This window comes from Sorex fumeus, unplaced genomic scaffold (assembly GCF_029834395.1).
Source record: "Sorex fumeus unplaced genomic scaffold, SorFum_2.1 ptg000111l, whole genome shotgun sequence".
Taxonomy (NCBI): domain Eukaryota; kingdom Metazoa; phylum Chordata; class Mammalia; order Eulipotyphla; family Soricidae; genus Sorex; species Sorex fumeus.
This window is the reverse complement of record NW_026606168.1, coordinates 9,161,549-9,186,519: the sequence shown is the minus strand read 5'-3', so window position 1 is coordinate 9,186,519 and position 24,971 is coordinate 9,161,549. Positions and strand designations below refer to the sequence as shown.

The 24,971-nt window shown below is 43.6% G+C and overlaps 2 protein-coding genes across 3 annotated transcripts in view; both read left to right on the top strand.

Moving 5' to 3' along the window:
• SPPL2A (signal peptide peptidase like 2A) overlaps positions 1-6,293 on the top strand; it is a 51,402-nt gene extending 45,109 nt beyond the window's left edge. For both annotated transcript variants that reach the window (XM_056135405.1, XM_056135403.1), the window contains one exon: positions 6,062-6,293. In XM_056135405.1, coding sequence (XP_055991380.1) covers positions 6,062-6,127 — 66 coding nt within the window. In that variant the 3' untranslated portion in view covers positions 6,128-6,293. The remainder of the gene's footprint in view (positions 1-6,061) is intronic.
• Positions 6,294-24,783: 18,490 nt separating this feature from the next.
• Positions 24,784-24,971, top strand: part of TRPM7 (transient receptor potential cation channel subfamily M member 7) — a 104,860-nt gene continuing 104,672 nt past the window's right edge. The window contains exon 1 of the mRNA XM_056135351.1: positions 24,784-24,906. Within this exon, the coding sequence (XP_055991326.1) occupies positions 24,904-24,906 (3 nt within the window). The 5' untranslated portion in view covers positions 24,784-24,903. The remainder of the gene's footprint in view (positions 24,907-24,971) is intronic.

The window sequence follows — 24,971 nt, the reverse complement described above, 5'->3', positions numbered from 1 at the left end:
TCTTCATGCAAGGCAACTATAATGTCCCACTTAATCCACTGACCGCTAGTCACTGAAACATAAACATCCTGGCTATGTTTTAGCAGCCCTCATAAAATTATCCAAATTATGATAAGGTATGTAAAGGGAAGCGGTAGTTTTGTTTGTTTGAGAGCACACTCGGTGGTGCTCAAGACTCAAGGATTACTCTTGACTCTGTGCTCAGAGGTCACTTCTGGCAGTGCGCAGGGGTCTATATTCTATATCTGGAATTAAACCAAAGTCCACCTCAGTGAAGCAGGCAAGCACCATAACCCTTATAACTATCTTTCAGCCCCCCAAAATGAGACTGTTTATTTCTTTTTTTCTTTTCTTGTGTGTGTGGGGGGAGGTCGGTCACACCCTATGAAGGTCAGGGGTTACATCTGGCTCTGCACTCTGCAATTACTCCTGGCAGTGCTCAGGGGGACCATACGGGATGCTGGGGATCAAAACTAGGTTGGCCCTGTGCAAGGTAAATGCCCTACCAGCTGTACTTTCGCTCCATCCACAAAGTAAGACACTTTCAAAATGTTAACTTAGACTTAAATCTCTACTGTCTTTTATCTGAACAGTTTTTGCAAGTGCCAAGAGCCTTTACTACTGTTTTGATATAATCAAATCACTGTGTCACTGTCATCCCGTTCATCGATTTGTCAAGCAGGCACAGTAACGTCTCCATTTGTCCTAGCCCAATAAATAAATAAATATATATTATATTTATATAATCAAATATAAAACAAACAATATAAAATCAGAATCTAAGGTGACAGCACATTTGTTTATGCTGTTAATCATTTGGTTTATTGTAATGTTTAGTATTAAAATCAGTTGCAGGAATATTGGTGGTAAATGCTTGAGACTTTTTAAATATCACTGGTAGCCCAGATAGTGGTTTGTTTGGATTTTTATGGGGTTTTTTTTGGGGGGGGTTGTTTTGTTTTTTAGCTTTTTGGGTCACACTCGGTGATGCACAGGGGTTACTCCTGGCTCTGCACTCAGGAATCACTCCTGGAGGTGCTCAGGGGACCATATGGGATGCTGGGTTGGCTGCGTGCAAGGCAAACACTGTACCCACTGTACTCTCGCTCGAGCCCCAAGGATTTTTATTTCTTAAGTCTGTAAATTTGTTGTTTTCTGATTTGGGAATCAAATCTCGTGGGTTACCTTCCTTTCCCCTGGTCACTTTTTAATGGCAGGACTGTGGTTCAAGTCCCGGAGAGCGTTAGCGCATATATGTGAGGCCCTTGGTTAAGTCCCCGGCACTGCATAGGCCCTCCACCTCCTGGTGTGGCCCTGGAGACCCCTGAGACCTCCAGGAGTGCCCCTGACCCTAAATTGTGATCCACCACCTACAGCAACAGAAGTCAGGAAAAAAGTCAGAACTTTGGAGAAAGAGAAAAGAGAAAAAAAGACCCATGTGAATAGGGATGTCAGAAAAAAGAATTTTTTTCCCCCCACAAATTATACCTCATGTGTTGATATAACTTACAGATTTTATGGTTTTTTCCTTGAGTTAAGGTTCAGTGCTGGGGATTGCATGAACCCAGGGCCTCACGTGTGGAGGCATGTTCATTACCACTGAACCACGTCACTGCCCCAAGTGGAAGCACCTTTGTATTGTACTTGGAGTCTTTTTTTTTTTAATTTTTATTAGTGAAACACCATGAGTGTACTTGGAGTCTTTCAACCTCTTCTGTGAATTTCTTTCGTCAAAAGAAGTAATGTTGTGTATTTTTCTCTTCTTCTGACCTTTTCCACACCCCATCCACTGTAGTAGAGTGTAATGAGCTTTCAGCTTCTTTATTTTGTAAGTGAAGGCCAAACTCTGCATGATCTCATGGAACAGAACTCATTTGAGTTTATTTTTAATATATTTAAAAATATTTTTTTAAAAAATACCTTAAATAATAAAGGTTGCTCACATTCTCCCTGGGGGGAGGGGGCAAAGTAAATGTTGCTGCAGTTGGAATTATATACACATGAATATGAAACCATCATTTAACAGTATTGTAAATTGCAGTACCTCCGTGAATAAAGAAAAAAAACTTTTTGCAACTGTCTGAATTTCTGTAACTTTGCCCTGGATGGAGCAGTGCAAGGCTTCAAACCATTTCATCTTTATTTCTTCCAAGCGCTAAAAAATTTTTTGTTAAAGAATTAATGTCTCTAGGATTTCACTAAAACAATGCAAATTTATGGGCCAGAGAGATAGCATAAGAGTTAAGGCACTTGCCTTGCCTGCAGCCTCTTGGGTAAACCCTGCTTGGATCTGTAGAACTACTCTGGTCCCTGAGCACTCTTGGGTGAAACACAAGACTTGTGCGTTAATGTTTTCTTGAAGAGATATTGGTTGCCTTCTAGTTTACATCCCCTCCAATGTGGGTGTGGTACTCCTGGCATATCAGTGGTGTAGACTTTGAGATGCCGCTCCAGGAATTCTAAAATTTTTAACGGGGTAATATAGCTGGAGTTAAATTTTTAACTGGATGGTAACTTTGGGGTCTGGAAGCATCTCTGCAGCTTGTTGATCTCTTTTGAGGTTTTTTTTTATGAGCCTCTGGATCATGGCTGGTTAATGAGCTTAGATGGCACCAGAGGCAGTTCATGGGCATAACTGCCAGGCTCCCAGAAGAATAGGGGTGCAGGGGGGAGGTCGCCCATCCCCAACTCTGTGAGAGCATGGAGATTTCAGACGTCTCAGAGATTTCAGATGGTACAGTGGGAGGGAAAGGGCACATGCCTTGTGTACTACAGCGCACTGGGCTATCTCTCTGGCCCTCTTGCATTTTCTTAATTGTAATTCTTTTCTCTAGCTACTTATACTATGTTTTTTATTATTTTGTTTTCCTGGAAAACTTCAAAGGCTACAACATTAAGTTCCATTTACCTGATTTTACTCAAAGTCTTAGTTATCGAGTATAGATTTTTTTTTCTCTAGAGAGAAATGTAAAACAGTGACATCAGAAATTTGACATAGTGAATAATTAAGAAAAAATCATTTGGGAATATTTTCTCATTTTGAATGCCAGTGGTCTTTTTTGCTCAGGGTAGATGGTGCGTTTTCTGTCCGTTGCTGTCCAGTAAGCAGTGAGTTTGTCTCTGTTAAATGTCACTAGTGCTTCTAATTATTTTTAGAAGTCACAAGCTGTAAATGACAAGTCAAAATGCAGAGACACTTAGAACAGCTCTGCTTTAGTATCAACAACTCTGCAGTACTCCACTTTAACAGGAGTTTTATGAAACTGTCTCTGGAGATTGGTTCAATTATAAATAAGCAAGGTCGTCAATGAATGTCAGGTTAGCTGGCCCAGTCTCAGAGACCATTTTTCCCAGTTGAACTTCCTTATTTAAAATACAAAAACAGGGGCCTGAGAGATGGTACAGTGGGAGGGATAGGGCACATGCCTTGAATGCAAACAACTCACATTCGATCCTAGGCATCCTATATGGTCTCTGGTGTGCCACCAAGAGTGATTCTTGGGGCTGGAGTGATAGCACAGCGGGTAGGGTGTGTGCCTTGCAGGCGGCCAACCCAGGTTCAATTCCCAGCATCCCATAAGGTCCCCGAGCACCGCCAGGAGTGATTACTTAGTGCAGAGTCAAGAGGAACCCCAGAGCATCTCTGGGTGTGACCCAAAAAGAAAAATAAGAAAAAAGAAGAGTAATTCCTGAGTGCAGAGCCAGGAATCCTGATCATCACTGGTTGTGGCCCAGAAACCAGTAAATAAGCAAAAAAATTTCATCCATTTTGCCAGGTAATTTTTAATCTGTTAATTTTTGTTGTACTTTTAAAAACCTGTCTTAATTTTTTTCTGTATCTGTAGTTTTTATTGAAAAGTCAGTAAAGAGGGGCTGGAGAGAGAGCATAGCAGGTAGGGCGTTTGCCTTGTACGCGGCTGACCCGGGTTTGATTCCCAGCATCCTATATGGTCCCCTGAGCACCGCCAGGAGTAAGTCCTGAGTGCAGAGCCAGCAGGAGTAACCCCTGTGCATTGCCAGGTGTGACCCAAAAAAAAGCAAAAGAAGGAAAAGTCAGTAAAGAAAAGTAAATACTGAGAATGCTGAGAAATAGTCCAAAGGTTCATAAGTTCACTTGCCTCATATGTGATTGAGGCTGCAAACTTGGTTCAAATCCTGGTGCTTCGTAGGATCTTCCAAGCACAGAGCCAGGCATGGTCCCTGAGCTCCGTTGGGTGTACCTCACCCCTCACCCCACACCCCTGTCACCCCCCACAAAAGAAAGAAAAGTAAATACCGAGATGTTTGATTCTCTGTAAATTGCTTTGGAAAGTTTCTGAACTATATTTCTATGTTTAAGGATCAGATTATAGTGTCAGTGAGGAACTTAACAATTAGGGAAGAAAAGGCACGTTACAACGCTGGGTGTGTAAGTTATTATTTCCTCAGAGCTAACAGTGGTCAAGAGAAGAAGGTCTTAGCACAGAAAGTTCCCCACTGTCCAGTCTACTGGGATTACCTCAGTTCTGTCGCTATAGCTCCTGCCTCTTGCCCACTGAACTTCTCAGTTGCTAGAAGAAACAGCCCTAAGTGTATCATAACCTTTCCCTGGCTTGTGTAAGCAGGCTAAGGTTCCAGTATGCTCGTCTTAAATTTTATATAGTGCAGTGTTTAATAGCTGTATTACCTGTGTTGATTTTACTTTTATTCCTCCTCCCCAGAAGTGCTAGGGTTCGCCGCCCTAATTGAGGGGTTATCTTGGGCCAGTAGAGGGGCTTGCAGCTGACTTGGGGCTTGAGATGACGCAAAAGTATTAGAAGTTTGGATTTTATAAGCTCTGTCTATTACTTGAGAAAGTCTTCAGCTGAAAGCCTTAGCTCGTTGTGTATTCTTGCTTGACAAGTCTGGAAACTCTTTGGAAGTTATCTCTCTCTGCTTCCTCTTTCAAAAGATACTGAAGCTTTTAGAATCCCTTTATAAAAATAGGAATGTTTATCTGGCTCTTCTGTCCTCCTTTTAATTCTTGACTAAGAAGAAAGTGCATTACAATGTTGACATTTAATCTAATCTAAAAATCTAACAGTCATAGATTAAGTTTTTTTTCTATTTTTAATTTTATCTGAGGGGCAAAAACATTTCTCTGCTCTTTGTAATTCTCAAGTATTCTCAAGGCGGAAAAAAAGGGTGGGGGGGAGGTTGGTGAGATGCAGCTGACCCTAGTTTGATGCCCAGTTTCACTTGGCCTCTTGAGCAGTACTAAGAGTGATGTTCCCCCCGCCCACACACACCTCTCAAAGGATATGACCCAAATATGAAGGAAAAAATGTTAGGGTGTATGTGCAGAGCAGAAATGGTCATTTGAGAAAGTTCTAACTGATACTCCTTTAAAATAGTTGGTAGCTAGTGTATTTTTGGTTTTGTTTTCAAATACCATTTGGCCTTCAGTTAAGTACCTTAAATTATTTCTTTTTAGTAGAAAGTTTTGTCACATAATTCTTTAAAATTTTCATGGATCATTCTTAAATAACCTTCAAGTCATTTCCTAGTGTTACCCAAGTTTTCCTGTCCCCAAACTAGCAGCTATTTTCACATTGACTTATGGGACCATTTTTAGTTTTTTTCACTTGCAGGACTGGACCCTGCCTAGACCAGTGTCCTGGTATCTACAGCAGGACTCTCTCCCTTTGGGGGTGGGGTCCCCACTGCCCTGCAGGGCAGTATTCAGATTGGGAAATGGAAATAGTGGACGATCCAGAGAAAGGATTTTTATCAAACTGGCCTGAGGTTAGATGATTCGGCTTCCCGGTGGCATCCATTTCAACTCAAAGGCCTCCAAGTATGGACACAGAACCAGGGCATTGCTCCATTCCATGAAATATTTTGTTTTTAAAAACCAAGAACCCAGCGCCAGGGCTGCTCCTCAGAGGTAGAGTACATGTTCCTCATCTACAAGTCTGTGGGTTTGGTTCCCTTGCACCAAAAAACAAGGCAAAAACCTGAACATGGCTTTGTCAAATGAGTGAATACTGTGGGCACCTTTAACATATGCATTTATTTCCTTACATCTTATATTTATGCCTAGATCATGAGCAACGCAGTAGCCGAAGAAAACCCCGTGACCACGAATGAACAGACAATCCCACATTGACGTGGTTCAGACCTGCGTGTCAACTGACTTCCTTCAAATAGCCTGACTTTTTAAATTGAGTTCTGAATTGACAATCTAGGCGAATCTTCCCTTGTATGCTTGCAAATACATATTTTTATGAACAGGTATCGACAATTATAAATAAAATATATTTGCTTGTAGCTATGTTAAAGCTGTGCCTTTGCATTAAATAAAAGCATATGATCTATGAAAGATTCAGATTTGCCATACATAATATATTGTTCTTAGAAAAAGTTTCTGAGGGCTGTGGATGGAGCCCCGCAGTAAAGCACATGCCTTGCTGCCTGAGACTTGGATTCAGTCCTCCAGCAGCTTGTGGTGGCCTCTGAGTACCAGAGTGACCTGCTTGGGAGGCACCTCCCAAAAAAAATATTTCTGGGTTTGGAAAAATGAGTTCTGGGCAGTTCTTATTATAAATAACTATGTAAAATAATATAGATTTTACATTCTATAGAATCAACTTGTTTAAGAACCATGTTTGGCTGGTCAGCAATAAAATTTTGACTTTTATTCATTAGACATTTATATATGTATATATATATGTATATATATGTACATATATATAAATTGGGAGAGTATATATTTTCATACTCTAAAGATAAATAAATCCTTTTAAATTTTGAGAACAAAGGCCAGAAGATATTATAAGGGTGAAGACTCTTGCCTGGTATACAAACCACCCCAATTCAATCCCTGGCACCATATGTGAATCCCAAGCACCATCAGGGGTGACTGCTAAACAAAGAACCAGGAATAAGCCCTGAACATCACCAGGTGTTTACCAAGACCCAAAAAATAAATAAAATTTGAGAATATAAAGTACTTTAGACGTGCATCTGTATTAGATTAGAATATTTTTTTTTTCAGGTATACTGAAACCTGATACATAGAATGAGTCAGTAGCAACATAAAAGTGAAATCTGTTTGTTTTTGGACCATACCCAGTGGTACTCACCTGGCTCTTTGGCTCAAGAAGTGACTCCTGGCAGTGCTCAGGGGAGCACCTGTGCTGACAGGGATTCCACCTGAAATCAGTTTCTGATGAACTACTTTTTTCTTCGAGTTACAGTTTAAGTTTCTGCATTAATGTTCAGTTTCACTATTTTGTAAGTATGATCTCTGAGAAGTTTGTTCCTGTTGGCGTTAAGGCTTGATATTTTGTAAAATTATTTTTCTTGTGAAATCATCTGTTCCTGCTCTTTTTATTGTATCATCTTTAACACTCCCCCTGGCTTCTGCTCCTTCAGCTTTAGGGAAACTCTCTTAACCTTTTAACTGTGATGGAGGATGGTGAGAGGTATACAAAGTGTGCTTAGGGGAAGAGCCTGAGGCAAAAGAGAGGAGACGAGACATGGTTCAAGACTGTGACTATTCTGACCCACCTTAAGATATTTGTGTCATTTTAATGGCAAAATGAGTCGCTTGCGACCTACAATATTGGCACGCTGGTATCAACTGACCTAAATTAGCTCTTTCTGTGCTAAATCTCAGGTGTTGCCTTGAACATTTTCCTGAGAGCCAGATTGTTTTTCTGTGTTCTTTCCTCTGAGAAATTTTGCATTTCTCTGTAAATAATGTATAAAATACGTGAACAACTCTTGTGATCTTCCATTCGGAGACTAATTCAGCTGATTCCAAGATAAAGCCGGGGGGCTTGAGAGATAGCACAGTGTGTAGGGCCCTTGCCTTGCGCATACCCAATCCCTGGCATCCCATTTGGTTCCCAAAGCACCAACAGGAATAATTCCTGAGCAGAGTCAGGAGTAACCCCTGAGAATTGCCAGGTGTGACCCCAAAACTGAAAAAATAAAGCTGATACCTTTAAAATGGACCAGACCTTTGATGTTTGAACTCAAAATTAAGCTTTTGAAGAAATTGAGTGCTGTCTGCTAACCTGCTGAGTAAATTGCTACACTTACAGGCCCTTTGGTTTATGATAGATGACAAGTATATGTCTGACAGGGAGTCATCTTATTTTGCTTCCGTAATACCAAGTTTGAATTTTTTCTAAAGAATTTTCTTGGTAGAGCCTGGTGGAGAGAAAATCAGCTGAAGTGCCATTTTAAAGCTCCAACTGTATTTTCAATTAGAGTACCAGTAAACATGTTTGCCAAAACACAGCCTTTTTTTTTTTTCGGTGAAATTATCTTCATCCCTACCCCTGCTTGATATCATCACAAGCTTCATCCTTATTTTGTGAACAGCATTAAAGAATTTTGCATCTAAATATCTGAAATCTTACCTCGATATTTGATATTTGGTAGGGGGAGTTTGTTTTATTTGGTTTATTGGCCGCACCCAGCGGTGCTCCGGGACAGCTCCCAGCTCTCCTGCCTGGGGATCGGTCCTGGCAGTGTTGGGACCACGTGGTGCTAGGATCAAACCCCTCTCTCATACTTTGCGTGGATTCGGCTCTTGATCTGTCTCTCCAGCCCTGGGATTTTTTTTATAGTATCTGAAATTTGTCCAATTAGCCTTCAGGAGCTCCCAATAAGTCAAGTCAGTATAAATAAGGTTACTTTTGCCTATTTTATACCTACTGTCATACTTTGTTCAAATAAGAACCTTTAAAGTAATACATATGATTAAATTTTTACTTCTTAGATGATTGATTTAAGTATGGAATTTTAATACTTTGATAAGTTAGTGTAAAGTAATGGTTTTGTGACACTACTGGGCTTTATTTTTCTATGAAACAGGATTTGAAATTTTTCAAAGTATGAAGTTAGCAATGCTTTAAGAATTCTTCATCATGTGCCAATACTGACAAGCAAAATACCTTTTTTTAATGTATTGAACTCACCATGGCATTCAATAAATTCTATTTTAAAATAAAATCTGAATTTGTCTTTTTTGGGATGGTGATAAATATTTAAAATGAACAAAAAATTACTAGATCATATGAGGCTCAGAAACAATATAATCACTTGTGTAGTTATTTGAGTTAACCATGAAACATATTTCTTAAGTATCATTTGCTAGAAGTTTATATTGAACTTGACTTGATCACTTGACTTCCCGTTAATCATCCATTTGCTCGAGCGGGCACCAGTAACGTCTCCACTTGTCCCTGTCACGTGCTAGTGTAGCCCAATGGCATCTGTTCGTTTTAGAAACATGAAGAGCCTCAAGCCAATTGTTCAGGGTCTTGACAAAGAAGTCTGACCATTTGGTAGGTGGGCAGCCACGCGGTCTTTTGACGTCCCGTGGAATCCAGTCGGTAATGGCTCTAGTCCAGCTGTCGTCTCCAAATCTCATTACTCATAAATATCATATTGAACTTAACAAGTATTTAAGGTTAATATAAATTTGGGCTGGGAATGTGGTTAATAGTAGAAAATGTGCCTTGTTTTGTTTCTGACCTAACAATGCTCAAGACTTACTCCTGGCTCTGCTACTCAGATTACTCCTGGATGTGTTCTGGGGACTTTTGGGGATGCCAGGGATTGAACCTGGGTCAGCCGCATGCAAGGCAAGTGCCCTACTGCTGTCGTATTTCTCCAGCCCTCATTTTTACTCACTTCACTGAGAAATTATCTGCCCTCGTGTGATGAACACTCCTGACATTTGTACCATGATCACAAATCACAAAAACAAATCATCCTGTTATTCGTCGATTGCCTCGAGCAGGCCCCAGTAACGTCTCCTTCATCCTAGCCCTGAGATTATATTCAAGGCTCTTTAGGAGAATGAGACCCATCATTGTTACTGGTATTTGGCATATTGGGTACGCCACGGGGAGTTTGCCAGACTCTGCCGTGTGGGCAGGCTACATTTGGTAGCCTGCCAGTTTGTCCAAAGTAGGAATGAGATAATAAGATGTCATAATAAGATGTCGCGCGAAATGCGGCCGCACGGTTCCGGGAGCTGGTTTTTATAGTCTCTGAGTCTTGGCCGCTGATGGGATTACACAGCGCCAGGGGGCCAGGTGGTGGGTGTGACCCCCGCCTACTGGAATTTGGAGGATCTGGGTGGAGGATGCTCGGCCCCGATCCGAGTAGGCTTGGAGGTCTCGGCCCCGGAACCCGCGTGGCTTTGTCCCTCTGCCAGTACCTTCATGCGTGCGGAGAGTGGTCTCAGACTGTACCATGATATTTCCACTTTATTTGGTCTCAGACTGTACCATGATATTTCCACTTTATTTGGACTGGGAGGGTGATACTTGGAGACCACGTGGTGTCAGAGATTGAACCACAGTCAGCCACGTGCAAGGCCTGTGCCTTGCCCCCTATACAAACTCTGATCTATAGCTCAGATGTGGTTGGTCTAGATCTGGATCTATAGTCCTTATCTTGATCCCTCCATGCCTTTCTGCAAAGGTACCTTCTTGCTTGATCCCACCAGCTCATATATCCCAAAAGATGCTAGAAAGAATTGCTATCTCTGATAAGATGTCTAGGGTAAGGAAATACTTATTTTTTTACTATATACTCATACATTCTGCATTTGCTATCATATGCCATCATATTCAAGATAGATAAAAATCTGAATTCCTTTGCTTTTAGTAGGTATTAATGGATTTGGCCAAAAAGCAAATTATTCATGTCATTTTCTTCAGATATCTTCAGATAGTCCAATGTATACAGTGGAGCAAAGAGAAATTTTAATTTATTTTATTTTATTTTATTTGCTTTTTGGGTCACACCCAGTAATACACAGAGGTTACTCCTGACTCATGCACTCAGGAATTACTCCTAGCGGTGCTCGGGGAACTATATAGGATGCTGGGAATCGAACCCTGGTTGGCTGCGTGCAAGGCAAACACCCTACTAGCTGTGCTATTGCTCCAGCCCACCAAAGAAACATTTTATTATGAAATTCTTTTTTCCTAAAATTAACTTATGGGGGCCAAGGACATGACTCTGGTAGATCACTTACTTGCTTACATGTATGGGTCCTTGTGTTTGATCCTCAATATTGTGGGGTGGGTGAGGGAGGTGGGGACTATGTCCTCTAAAAATTTATTTGGGTGTATAGCTCAACACGCTGGCTGCATTCTTCCCAGCACCGCATAATTTCCTAGCACCACCCAGAACAACCCATAAGTGCTGAGTCTGGAGTGACCCCCTGAGCTCTGCAAGGTAGCGCCCCCCTCACCTGAAAAAAAGTGAAAACCTCCATTATTACTTTGTATTAGCTTGAAATTTATTGTTTTGCTATAGAATGGGAGGTCAAAGATCATTTGCATTTCTGTAATCTGATGGAGTTACTAGAGTGTAAATCAGTACTCAACTTTATTTTGGCCTTACCCAAATGATCCACAACAAATTACACTAAAAATAAAATGAAAGTAAAAATAGTGGTTTTGAGGCTGGAGAGAGTACAGCAAGTAAGGCATTTGCCCTTTACATGACTTACCTAGGTTCATCCCTGGCACTGCATATGGTCCCAAGAGCCCTGCCAGGAGAGATTTCTGAGCACAGAGCTGGGAGTTATAAGCCCTGAGTGCTGCTGGGTATGACCCTAAAACAAAACAAAAAAGTAACACCCAGTATATTAGAATTGCCTAGAAGAGGGGACGGAGAAATATCAGTGGAAAGGGCCTTGCACGCAGCCAACCTGAGTTGGAACCCTGCACATCATATGGTTCCCCGAGCCTTCCAAGGCGTGATCCCTGAGTGCAGAGCAGGAGTAAGCCCCAGGCACCCTCAAACAAAAAAAGGAATTGCCTGTAAGAATTGTTGAACTGCAAATCCTCACTCCACAGTACTTCAGACTGTTCCCCCATGGCTTGGGGCACAGAGTTCCTCCCTGGTAGTCCCCAGGGGGCCATACTATGCCAGGAATCAAACCCAGGCCTTGTGCATGCAGTGTCCTCTATAGCTCAGAGCTATCTTTCTGACCACACTTGAGAACTACTAGTCTAGCATAATAAACTACAGTGCCACAACAAAGTTTGTGATAGCAAACTTTTTGAGGGCGGGTATGCACACCTGCAGTGCTCAGGGCTTACTCCTGATTCTGCACTTAGGGATCACTCCTAGTGGTGCTCAGGGAACTATATGGGGTGCCGGTGGCCGAACCCAGGTCAACCACATGCAAGGCAAGTGCCCCATCTACTCTTTAATTGCTCCGCCCCCTCAAATCATAAGTGGTTTATTTTTATGTCTGTGTATATGTTTACACAACCACATTCAGTTATATGGGTAGCCAAGCAAGTTTAAGAAAATAAGAGAGTTTAGTTTGTCTGGGAGGGAGTGAATTTTATAATTTGTTAACCATGAATTTTATGAGTTGAACATGAGAATTTGAGAACAGGGAGAGACATTAAAAAGTGTGAGTATAGGGGCTGGAGCAATAGCATAGCGGGTAGGGCGTTTGCCTTGCACGCAGCCGACTCAGGTTCGATTCCCAGCATCCCATATGGTCCCCCAAGCACTGCCAGGAGTGATTCCTGAGTGCAGAGCCAGGAGTAACCTCGGTGCTTTGCTGGGTGTGACCCAAAGAGAAAAAAAAAAGTGTGAGTATAGAGTTGTGAGGATAGGGCTGGAGCAATAGCACAGTGGATAGGGCGTTTGCCTTGCATGCGGCCAACCCGGGTTCGATTCCCAGCATTCCATATGGTTCCCTGAGCACTGTCAGGGATAATTCCTGAGTGCAGAGCCAGGAATAACCTCTGTGCATTGCTGGGTGTGACCCAAAAAGAAAAAAAAAGTGAATATAAATGCATTCTAGACCTCTGTTGTGTTGAATGATGGTTGGATCTAAAAAAGAAGTTGGATTGGGGGCCAGAGAGATAATACAGTGAATAGGGCGCTTGCCTCACACAGCTGGCCCGGGTCTCTCGAAGAGCAGCAGGACGAAGAAGAAGAGGAGGAGGAGGAGGAGATTGGAGCAATGGGCACTGATCGTCGAAATATATTGTTAGATATTGAAATTAGTAAGGATTATTTGTACTAAGGTCAGTGTAGTGTTCCCAGGTAAAATATAGTATGCCTATTTAAATCTGATAAGCCACAGATGATTTTTAGAACAAATATGTTCGAAAGCATAGTTCTCCTAGGATATTCTTACTTCGGATATTCTCTTCTCTCTCTTCTGCTTGAGAGAGTTTGAGTTTAGTTTTCAGATTGAGTCTAGTTCATCCATTTTGCTGATCACTCAGTAAGCCTATTAAGCCTAAACTCTCCTTCAAATTAAAATAAATTATCATTTCCTTACCCCCATTTATTCTTACTCGAATCCACAATATTTTGATGTATCTCTTGAAGCACCGCTATGCTTGTCCTTAACGTTTCCTCCCAAATATTCTGCTACTTGTCCTTTTTGCTAGGTGAAAGATTTCTTTATCATTCTCTTCCAACACATTTTTTTTTTCTTTTTGGGCCACACCTGGCGATGCACAGGGGTTACTCCTGGCTCTGCTCAGGGGACCATATGGGACGCTGGGAATCGAACCCAGGTCGGCTGCGTGCAAGGCAAACACCCTACCCGCTGTGCTATCTCTCCAGCTCCTCTTCCAACACATTTATTGAATTTTTTAAATTTCTGTTGACATGTATGTAATTTCCCAGAGCCCTTGTTTGCTGTTGCTTGATGCTTACAGTAGCGATTCCTGTTGCTTTGATGCTACAGATTCCTTTGAACATAAGAGTGATATAGGATTTGTGTTCACTTGGTTTGGAAATTGTTTCCTGCATATAATCACTGTTTTCTGACAGTTTCATTTGTTTTGTTGTTGTTATAATAACAGAAGTTTTTCCCCCCTGAAGGAAAGTAAGCATTAGTTTTCTGCCCATGTTTGAGGCTGAGAAACTGAAAACCTAATAGGATGTTTGAGCACTTAAGTAGGGTTGATTATGCTATGCATTGTCGGCTGACCTGCTCTGCTGCTGAAAATTCCCAGTGTCACAGTCTTTAAGGGCTTTCTCACAGACTGATCAGATTCCTTAAAAAGAAATAAACAAATCTAATCTGGATTCCTGTGAAAAGTGTTGATAGTCTCGGCATTCTATTCCGAAACATTCACTCCATTTTCAAGTTGTTAACTCCTGAAAGCCCTCAACTGTAACTCAGCTGTAACCCCCAGACCAGAGACCCCATATATTGCACTCTTTCTCTCCAGAGAATAAACCTCTAGTTTTCTGCCAGAGACAGTAAAGGGCATTTCACCAGTTACATGAAGCAAGGATCTGTGGCTCTTCATGAATGATGAGGTTGAAAAAAAAAATTCAGAGTTTGGACCAGAGAGATGGAGCAGGGGTTCAGGTGTGTGTCTTATATGTGTTTGACCCTGATTTGATTCCCAGCAACACACATGGTCTCCTGAGCCCTGCTGGAGTGTTCTGGACAAATCCCAGCACTGTGAGAGCATCCTCAATCCTTCATATTAAACAAGCCTAGATGACTGAAGATTACCAGGGGAAGCCTGAAAGTCTCCCGAACCTCATGTTATGTGACAAAACCACAGCTTTCTAATTCAGCATGAAATTGTTTATTTATTTATTATCTTTGGAGCGATAGCACAGCGGTAGGGTGTTTGCCTTGCCCGCAGTCAGCCTGGCCGGGACAGGTTCGATTCCTCCGCCCCTCTCGGAGAGCCCGGCAAGCTACAAGAGTATCTCGCCCACACGGCAGTGCCTGGCAAGCTACCCGTGACGTATTCGATATGCCAAACACAGTAACAACAAGTCTCAAAAAATGGAGACGTTACTGGGCCCGCTCGAGCAAATCAATGAACAACGGGAAGACAGTATTTGACAATGTTTTTTATCTTTGGAAACACCCAGCTTACTACTGACTCTACACTCAGAAGTCATTCCTGTGGGGCTCAGAGAACCCTATGGGGTATTGTCGATGGAACCTGGGTTGGCCGTGTGCAAGGCAAATACCCTACCTGCTGTACTCTCACTATGACCCCTAAAATGAAATTGTTTAGGCAACACTATCAATATGTGAAACATTAGGTGAATGTCCAGCTTATATTGTCAGCATTTGAAACATTGGTAAATGTTACTGTTTTTGAAAGTGGGACTAGGAGACTTTCTAGTAAGCCTTTCAACAGTGATGCAATAAAGAAGCATTAAGCACCACGAATTGTTCTTGAATATTTCTTCTTTTTTTAAGACATAACTTAGAGGGCCACAAGAAATAATGCGCGGGGGCCAGAGGGATAGTACAGCCGGGAGGGAGTTTGCCTTGCACGCGACCGACCTGGGTTCAATCCCCGGCATCCCATACGGTCCTCCAAGCACCATCAGGAGTAATTCCTCAGTGCAAACCCAGGAGTACCCCTGAGCATCGCTGGGTGTGACCCCAAAAGAAAAAGAAAGAAAGAAAGAATATGAGGATTTAAAGCACCAGCCTCATAAGCATTTAGTAATGAGTTTAAATCCCAGCATCCTACGTGGGCCAAGGTTGTCCAGGGAGCCTGCTCTGCTGTTTGAGCCTGACAGCTCTGCTCTGATCCTTGACCCCATGAGAAATTTCTGATCCTTGCAGCTAGACATGTGTAAGTAACACAAACGGGTGCATCCTCTGGCCAGCACAGCAGTTAGAAAGAAGTTTGAGTATCACAGGCAGGAAGTGTGAGTCCTGGTCAGCATGTATGTGAGAACTGCAGCAAGCACCTATAACTAAGTGTATAAGCATCATACACAGGCTTGTGTGTGGCCTCCACACAACATGACAATCATAACAGCATTATTAGAAATAACGGTGAAGAGAAGGAAAGAGGGCAGGGAATTTTATAAGAAGTGTTGACGGGGGCGGGGGGGGGTTGGGTGGAGAGATAGTACAGTAGGCAGGGGCATTTGCCTTGCACATGCTTAACCTGGGTCCAATCCCTTCCTCCCATCTGGTCCCCTGAGCCATGCTAGGAGTGACCCCTGAGTACAGAAAGGGACAAGTTCCCCAGCCCCCGAAAAGAAAGCAAAAGCTTTTTAGTTAATGTGTAAGTCTGCAATTGTACCTCATGATGTCTCACTATAAAAATAATAATAATAATAAAATAATAAAATGTATCAGTTAAGTAAATAAGGGAAAGGAAAAGCAGATTATGAAAATGAAACAAACTTTTATACAATTTTTGTATAGTGAATTTTCATACAGTAAATTTGTTTCTTGCATATGTATGGGTGGAGCGATAGCACAGCGGCAGGGCAATGCACGCAGCCGGCCCCGCTGAGCCGGGTTTAATTTCTCTACCCCTCTCGGAGAGCCCGGCAAGTTACCGAGAGTATCTCGCCCGCACAGCAAAGCCTGGCAAGCTCCCCGTGACGTATTCGATATGCCAAGCACAGTAACAACAAGTCTCACAATGGAGACGTTACTGGGCCCACTTGAGCAAACTGATGAACGACGGGAGGACAGTGCTGCAGGGCTACAGTGCATATGTATAATTTTATTCACTAAACATCTCCAAACATGGTTTAGGAGTTTCGCAAGGGGAGATATATTCAACTCTTATCTATACTTCTCTGTATGGTTTATTCTTCAGATAAGTATTTGTAATAAATAAGTATCAAGTACCTATTTGTATTTAAATAGCATTAAAATCACTATTAAATTAATCTTATTAATCGAAATTTATAGCTAATTGGTTATGTTTACACTTTTTAGTTTTACTTTAAGTTTCTGTAATTGTAATTGACTTTTTATGATCTTAGGTATATAAGGTTAAGATCAGCTACCTAAATGTTATCCTTTTGAGATAAAACAAGAAAAAAATTTCTTAAGAATAGTGAGGCGGGGCTGGAGTGATAGATAGCACAGTGGGTAGGGCATTTGCCTTGCACGTGGCCAACTTGGGTTCGATTCCCAGCATTCCATATGGTCCCCTGAGCACTGCCAGGAGTAATTCCTGAGCGCAGAACCCCTGTGCATCACCAGGTGTGACCCAGAAGCAAAAATAAATAAATAAATAAATAAATGGGTAAAAAAAAGGAATAATGAGAAATAGTACAGAAGTTTATACACTTGCCTTGCTTGTGACCAACTCCAATTTTCATTCTGGACATTGCATATGATCCCCTGAGCACTGTGAAAAGTAACCTCTCAGCAGAGTCAAGTGTGGCCCATGTAGCACCAGGTGTGGCCCAACCTCCTTCCTTTCAAAAAATAAAAGTAGGGTCAGGGGCCGGAGCAATAATACAGTGGGTAGAGCATTTGCCTTGCACGTGGCCGACCTGGGTTTGATCCCCAGCAACCCACATGGTCCCCCAAGCACTGCCAGGAGTAATTCCTGAGAGCCAGGAACAACCCCTGAGCATAGCAGGGTGTGACCCAAAAAGAAAAAAAAAGTGGGGTCTGGAGAGATAGTACAGTCTTGCACACAACTGACCCAGGTTCGATCACCAGCATCCCATATGGTCCCTGAGCACCACCAGAAATAATTTCTGTGGGCAGAGCTAGGAGTGACTCCTTAGCATCTCCACGTGTGCCCCCTCTCCTCCCACTGTATCACTATCACTGTCATCCGTTGTTGTTCGTACATCCACTCCAGTGGGTATACTGTCTCTATTCCTCCCAGCCCTGAGATTTTAGCATCCCCTCCTTACTCGTCTTTCCCAATGATTGGAGGCTCTTTCAGGGTCAGGGGAATGAGACCTGTTATCATTACTGTTTTTGGCATATCGAATATGCCACGGGGAGCCTGCCAGGCTCTGCCCATGTGGGCGGGACACTCTTGGTAGTTTGCCAGGCTCTCCAAGAGGCATATACACACATTTCTCTCTATGATTCGTTGCCTAATGTCTGAACCCCCTCAGGCATCAGACCCCCTAATATCTGAACCCGCTCCTCCCTCTTCCCCAAAATAAAGAGCCAAAGAAAGCTCAGTGGGCTAGAGTACATGTTTGCATGCAATGGGCCCAGATTCAGTCCCCAGCACTAAGTAATAAGGGATCCACCTCCAAGCAGAGAACCAGGAGTAATAGAACCAAGGGTAACCAGGACATAATCTCTGAGCACTGCCAGGTGTGAGCCCAAAACAAACAAACAAAAATAGAAGAAAATAAGTGAGTCAGGCTGATACTCAAAGGGTTCCATCTCCCAGACCTCATGATGTGTCACCCAAAAGCAAAGACATCAAAATAAATGAGCCCAGGTGACAGAGAGTGCAAGAGTTAGTGCACACACCCACGCCTGCCGCTGATGCTGGTTCAATCCCAATGCTGCAGGATTCTCCGGATATAACTAGGTGTAACCCTGGCAGTCCACTACCCCAAGCACTCCTGGGTGTGACCCTGAGGGTCCCTGAACACTGCCAGGGTCACAGGGGGATCCCAGGACCTTGGGGTCTGGGCTGTGCTGCATCCTCTATGGCCCTTTTATTGAGCTGCTGACCCCGGCTGACTGACAGTTATAATCAAATAAATAAATGTAAAAAAAAAAACTTACAAAAATATTACTTCTTTATTACTAATCACCACATTCACATACAATACAACTGAGAAGCTTAATTGTCCTCTTAGTTACTCAAGAACTCTTTACTGATCATCTGTATATGATATGCCAGGTCTTACTACTAAGCTACTTGGGCTAGAGATTAGTATTTGGAACATTCCAGGTAGTTTTGGTTGCTAGTTTATAAGCTTTCCTCATTTTATTTTCTTTTTCCTATTACTTGCAAATCTGTTTAATTATTTGAAAGAATGTCTAAGAAAGAAAATCCATTAATCCTCTATTCAGAGTGATGCAAAATTTGTTGAACTGGTTATATAAAGAGTATTTGCCAAACATTTATGAGTGTGTAATTTTAAATGACAGAAAGATTGCATAAAACAGTCACTTAGTGTATTATTTTCCTTTTAAATTATCTTGATGCCTTAATCTATTTTAACTAATTTATTTATTTATTGGGGGTGGTGGGCCACGCCCAACAATGCTGAGAGATTACTCCTGGCTCTGTACTCAGAAATCACTCCTGACAGTGTTCAGGGGACAGGGAGACAAGGATAGAACCCAGGTCCATTGCATGTAAGGCAAGTGCCTTCCCTGATGGGCTTTCTCTCAGCCCCATGTTTTAATATTGCCAGCTTTACCAGCTGTTTCTCTTTCATTTTGAGAGACACTGTTTCTTTTTCAGTTGCCCAGGGACTCCACTGGTGGCAAATCCTTTCAGGGAAAAGTCAGAACTTGATTAATGTGGAAACAATCATATAAGCCAATCATATAAGCTATTGGCATCTAGAGAAGTAAGCTAAAATTCTTGACGAATTAATTAAATAGTATGAGGGCAAGATTTCGTGAAAGACTGGATTGTAAATAGTTTTCTATGATTAGCACAAAGTTTTCTGTGGTTAGCGACAGACAGATAGCTCTGTTGTATGTTGCTGTCACAAGAGGGGCCAGAGCCATGGTGCGACAGGTAAGGAGCTTGCCTTGCACACAGCTGACCTGGGTTCAATCCCTGGCACCACATTTGGTCTCCCAAGTTCACCAGGAGTGATTCCTGAGTTCAGAGCCAGGAGTGAGCCCAGAGCATTGCTGGATATGACCCCAAAAAACAAAAACTAGAAAAAGCCAAGAGGTACTCTAACATAAGGACTAAGAGCTTACAGTCTGGAATTGTGTTGCATGCATTGAAATCCTGGCTCTGCCCTGTGCCTCAGTTTCCTCATTTGTAAAAGAGAGTTGATACTTAGCATGAAAATACCAATAGAGGGGTCAGAGCGATAGCACAGCAGGGAGGGCGTTTGCCTGGCACGCAACCAACCTGGCATCCCCGGCATCCCATATGGTCCCCCAAGAACCACCAGGAGTAATCCTGAGCACAGAACCAGGAGTGACCCCTGAACATTGCTGGATGTGACTCAAAAACTAAACAAACAAACAAACAAACACCAATAGCTCTTCACTAAGGTCCACTGAACCCTCTTTTCTCCTTGAACTCTCTGATCCCCATAACCTCAGATCTGCACTCAGAATCCAAGGATTTATTTGGGTTTGGTTTTGTCTGTTTCTTTGTTTTTCTGTTTTTCATAATCCACATATGAGTGAACAACTGGTGTTTGTATTTCTCCATCTGACATTTTGCTCAGTTTAATGTCATGTTATAAAACAGCAAGATTACATCTTTTTAAGGTTGAGTAGTAGTCTACTGTGTCTATATACCACATATTTTCTTTGTCCCTCTTCATTGTTGGACACTTGTCCCTATATTGAAAATAATGCTACTTAGGTGTGCGTATTCTTTTCCATGTTACTTTTATTTGCCACTTGCCACTCCCAGCAATGCTCCTGGCTCCCAGTGGTGCTCAGGAGTTGGCAAGAATGTCTGTGGAGGGCTGGAGTGATAGCACAGTGCGTAGGGCGTTTGCCTTGCACGTGGCTGACCTGGGTTCGGTTCCCAGCATCTCAATGGTTCCCTGAGCACTGCTAGGAGTAATTCCTGAGTGCAGAGCCAGGAGTAACCCCTGTGCATTGCTGGGTGTGACCCAAAAGTCAAAAAAAAATGTCTTTGGAAAAGTCTCTTCAGATCTTCTGCCCATTTTTATACTGAGTTATGTTATTGTTGTTGCCAGGAATTGAACCCAATATCATGCATGCAAAGTATTTACTTATAATAGTTACATCCCAGCCTGTGTCACTGTTTTAATGATAGTTTCTTTCACTGTGCAAAAGCCTTTCATTGTTTTGTAATCTCATTTGTTTATTACTTTTTTGTGTGTGGTTTTGGGGGTCACATTAGTCAGTGCTGAGAGAAACTTCTGGTTTGGAGCCTGGAGTTTGTTCCTGGTAGTGCTTAAAGGATCACATGGTGCTGGGGATCAAACATGGACCTCCTGCATGTAAAGTTTGTGTTCAGCCCACTGAGCTCTCTCTTTGGCCCCTCTCTAGTTTAATTTTTGCCTCCCCCCTATAGTTAAGAATCAGTTCCCCAAAAGAAATCACTGAGACCAATGTGGTAGAGTATATTCCCTGTTTTCTTTCTATATTCTATGTTTTATTCAAGTGTTTAATTCATTTTTAACTAGTGTTTGTGTCTAGTGGGCAATACTGTTTTAGTTTCATTCTTGTGTATGTGGCTGTTCACGTTTCTCCATTTCTTTTTATTTCTTTCTGTTTGGGGGCCACACTCAACTGGGCTCAGGGCTTATACCTGGCTCTGTGCTCAGGGATCACTTTTGGCAGGATTTGTTGGAGAATACCGGGAGCCGGGGATCAGACCCAAGTCAACAGCATGCAAGGCAAATTCCCTACCTGCTGTCTACTGTTCCCCAACGCCATTTCTTAAAGAAAATTTTCTTTTTCCTCATATTTTCTTGGCCTCTTTGTTATCAATTAACTGTCCATATATGTGTGGGTTTATTTCTGGGTTCTCAATTCTATTTCACTGGATTGTGCGTTTTTCTTTCAATATCACATTGTTTTTTATTACCAAAACCTTGGAAATTTGGGGGGAACATACCCAGCACTTTTTAGGGGCTACTCCTGCTTGGGGGTCACTCCTAGCAGGGCTTGGGGGACCATGCAGTTCTGGGAATCAAAACTGGGTGAGCTCTGTGCAAGTTAGGCACCTTAACCCCTCTACTACCTTTCAGTCCCCGAGAGTTTTCATCATTCATTTTTCAAATCCCCTAGGGCTGGGGGACCAAACCTGCCTGCTTCACGTGCAAGGCATGTGCTCTGCCACTGAGCCACATTCCCAGCCAAGAGATGTACTTCGGTGGTGGTGGTAGCGATGGTGGTGCTGGGAATAAAACCCAAGGCCTCACACACACAAAGTAAATTTTCTATCACTGAGCCACATCCCAGCTCTCATTCATCCTTAACTTGTGTAATCCCTGTGCAGTGCCAAGTGTGACCCAAAAATTAAAAAAAAAAATGTATACAAAGATTTAGTTTTATTTTAATTTTACTGTTTTGTTGTTTGTTTTGGGACTTCAGCTAGTGGTGTTAAGGGCTTACTCCTGGCTCTACACTCAGAGATCACTCCCGACAGGGCTTGGGGAACCATATGGGGTGCCAGAGATTAAACCCAGGTTAGTCATGTATGCAAGGTAAACACCCTACCATCGCTTTGGCCCTGGTCTAGTTTTGATGAATAGTGCCTGAAATGACGAGCTTGTCTATTCTGTTTGACACTGAACAGTAAAGAGAACTAATCTTGAAAAAGTCTTTGAAACTCAATATTTATTCTATTTTGTTTATTTGTTTTAGGTGAGACAAGATAGTTTTTTATTGAAATGTGAAAGATGTCTTTATTGAAAGACGCGAGGGAAGAAAAAGGGGAGAAGTGTGTGTTCGAGAAAGGACACAGTCTTCTCCAGAGTGGAAACAGGCACGCAGAAAAATAGACAAGCAGTGAGATGGAAGATGAGCAGGGACGAGGGAAAACACTGCTTAAAGAGCAACCCTTAATACTTATTTATTTATTTATTTTGCTTTTTAGGTCAAACCCAGCGATGCTCAGCGGTTACTCCTGGCCTTGCACTCAGGAATCACTCCTGGCGGTGCTCGGAGGACCATATGGGTTGCTGGGAATCAACTCAGGTTGGCCGCATGTAAGGCAAACGTCCTACCTGCTGTGCTATTGCTCCAGCCCCTAATATTTATTTTAATGAAAAAAATTTATCCTTCAAAATTGATTGCTCACTGAGAGCCAAAACACGTGAATTTCAATGCTATCTGATCAACTACATGTTAAAGAATGTAGGAGTCAGAAAGACAAGGGTTAGGTACTTTCCTTGCCTGAGCTGACCCTGGTTTGATCCCCAGCATCTGGTATGGTTCCCTGAGCACAGAACCAGAAATAACTTTTGAGCTGCCAGGTGTGGCTCCAACACCCCTCTCCCCAATTAAGAATTCTATTTCCGAGGGCCAAAGCAATAGTAGTGGGTAGGGTGCTTGTCTTGGACACAACTGATAGGGGTTTGATCCCTGGTGCCCCATACAGTCCTTGAAACTGCTAGGAGTGATTCCTGAGTGCAGAGCCAGATGTAAGCCCTGAGCATTGTCAGGTGTGACCCCCAAAGCCCCCCCCCCCCCCCCCACACACACACACTCAAGAAATTATTTTCGTTAGTTCAACTAAGGAATAAACTCTATTCCCCATTTCTAACTGAAGTGCTCCAATTTACCAAAGAATTCAGGAGACCAAATGTCATGTGTAATTCTTGTTTCCTTTTATAAACCACCCAAACAAGGGATGAAATATCTGTAGTCGGCTTCAAAAAAAAAAAAATCCTGGATCCTTGCCAGGGATGTGGTTCAGAGGTACAGCACATGACTAGCACGTGTGAGAACCTGGATTTCATTCCTGACACCACATGGAGCAACACGGCATGGGGGTCCCACTGTGTGTGGCCCCCCAAACAAAAACATAAACAAAGAGGCCAGGGTCCCTGTGGCAGAAGAATAAACAAAATACACTTATCTCACTGTGGATTTTCTGATTTGTTGCCACACTGTAGATTCTAAACTCCCTAGTGTCAGGAAGTGTGTAGGCCCAGCAGACATCTGGAAAAGAAACATTTATTTAACGCACAGCATATATTAGGCAAGATCCTTGCCCCAAGGGGCTGATAATTCTGTAGGAAAGGTATGACACATATATTAAAACATTGTCTTTAACCGTAGTCTTGTGAATCCTGCCAGATAACTCGGTTATACACCATGCCTGGTGGTTATTCCCAAGGATGGCCATGAGGAAGAAGTAAACGGAGGGATCACCAACACGGCAGGAAACTTGGAGCTGAAACGGACGGTGACTATCTCCAGTGTAATGATTTCCTGGGTATACGAATGTGAACACTTGCCAAATTGTACAGCAAAGTATGTAAGGTTACACTGTGCCGGTTTCTCAATAATGCTGACTCTTTTTTTTTTTTTCAAGGCTAGATCGCGGAGGAGCAGATGAAAGAACTCAAGTCTTTCGGGAGCAGGAAGGTGGTGTGTGCGAAGCCAAATTGAGTAAGCGATCGTTAGGAGTCAAGCCTGGGCCGGTTGTGACTGCAAGGCTAGAGACAGAGCATGGATCATCAGACCCGGGAGCGGACTTTACCGAAGGTGCGTGATGCCTGCCGGGCTGTGTGAGCCTCTCTCGGGGGCAGGGGTGGCGCGCATTCGGCAAAGGCGGGAGAATCTGGGCAGAAACGGGCAAGCCAGAAGGAAGAACGCGACTCGGACTGAGATGATGAGGCGTTTCTTTCCACTGCGTGTTTGCACGTTGGACGAGGTCAGAGTACTACTTCGGGCCTCGCTCCCTTCCGAGACACAGAGAACGAGGCTGGGAAAGGGCTGCAGCGTGCCCAGCGCGGCCGCGACCGGGGGAGCTGCACCGCCCAGGCCCGGAGAGCGCTCCTCCAGCTCGTCCCCCGCAGCGGAGCCCGACGCGCGTCGCCCCGGCCCGCCCCGGCCGCCCCCGCGCGCGCGCCCGCGCCCGCGAGGCCGCGCCCTCCGGAGCGGGGCGGCCGGGGCGGCGGCGTGGGGGCGGGGGCGCTCGTGGCCGGCGCGTGCGCGCGGCGCAGGAGGGAGCGCGCGCCCTTCACGTAACCCGGCCCGCGGGCGGCGACGCACACGACGCGCCCCTCACGTGGTCCGTCGCCAGCCCCGTCGCCGGCGGAGGCGGGCGCGGGCGCGTCCCTGTGGCCAGTCACCCGGAGGAGTTGGTCGCACAATTATGAAAGACTCGGCTTCTGCTGCTGCTGCTAGCGCCGGAGCTGAGTTAGTGCGGAGACGGGGTCCCGGGGCTGTCCGTGTCCGGCGGCCGCCGCTGCCGCCTCCGGAGACGCTTCCCGATAGATGGCTGCAGGCCGCGGAGGAGGAGGAGGTGGAGTTGCTGCCCTTCCGGAGTCCGCCCCGTGAGGAGAATGGTAGGGGACCCACGCAGGCCCCGCGGGGCTCGGGGGTGCGGGGACGCCCCCGGGCGGGTGCGGGC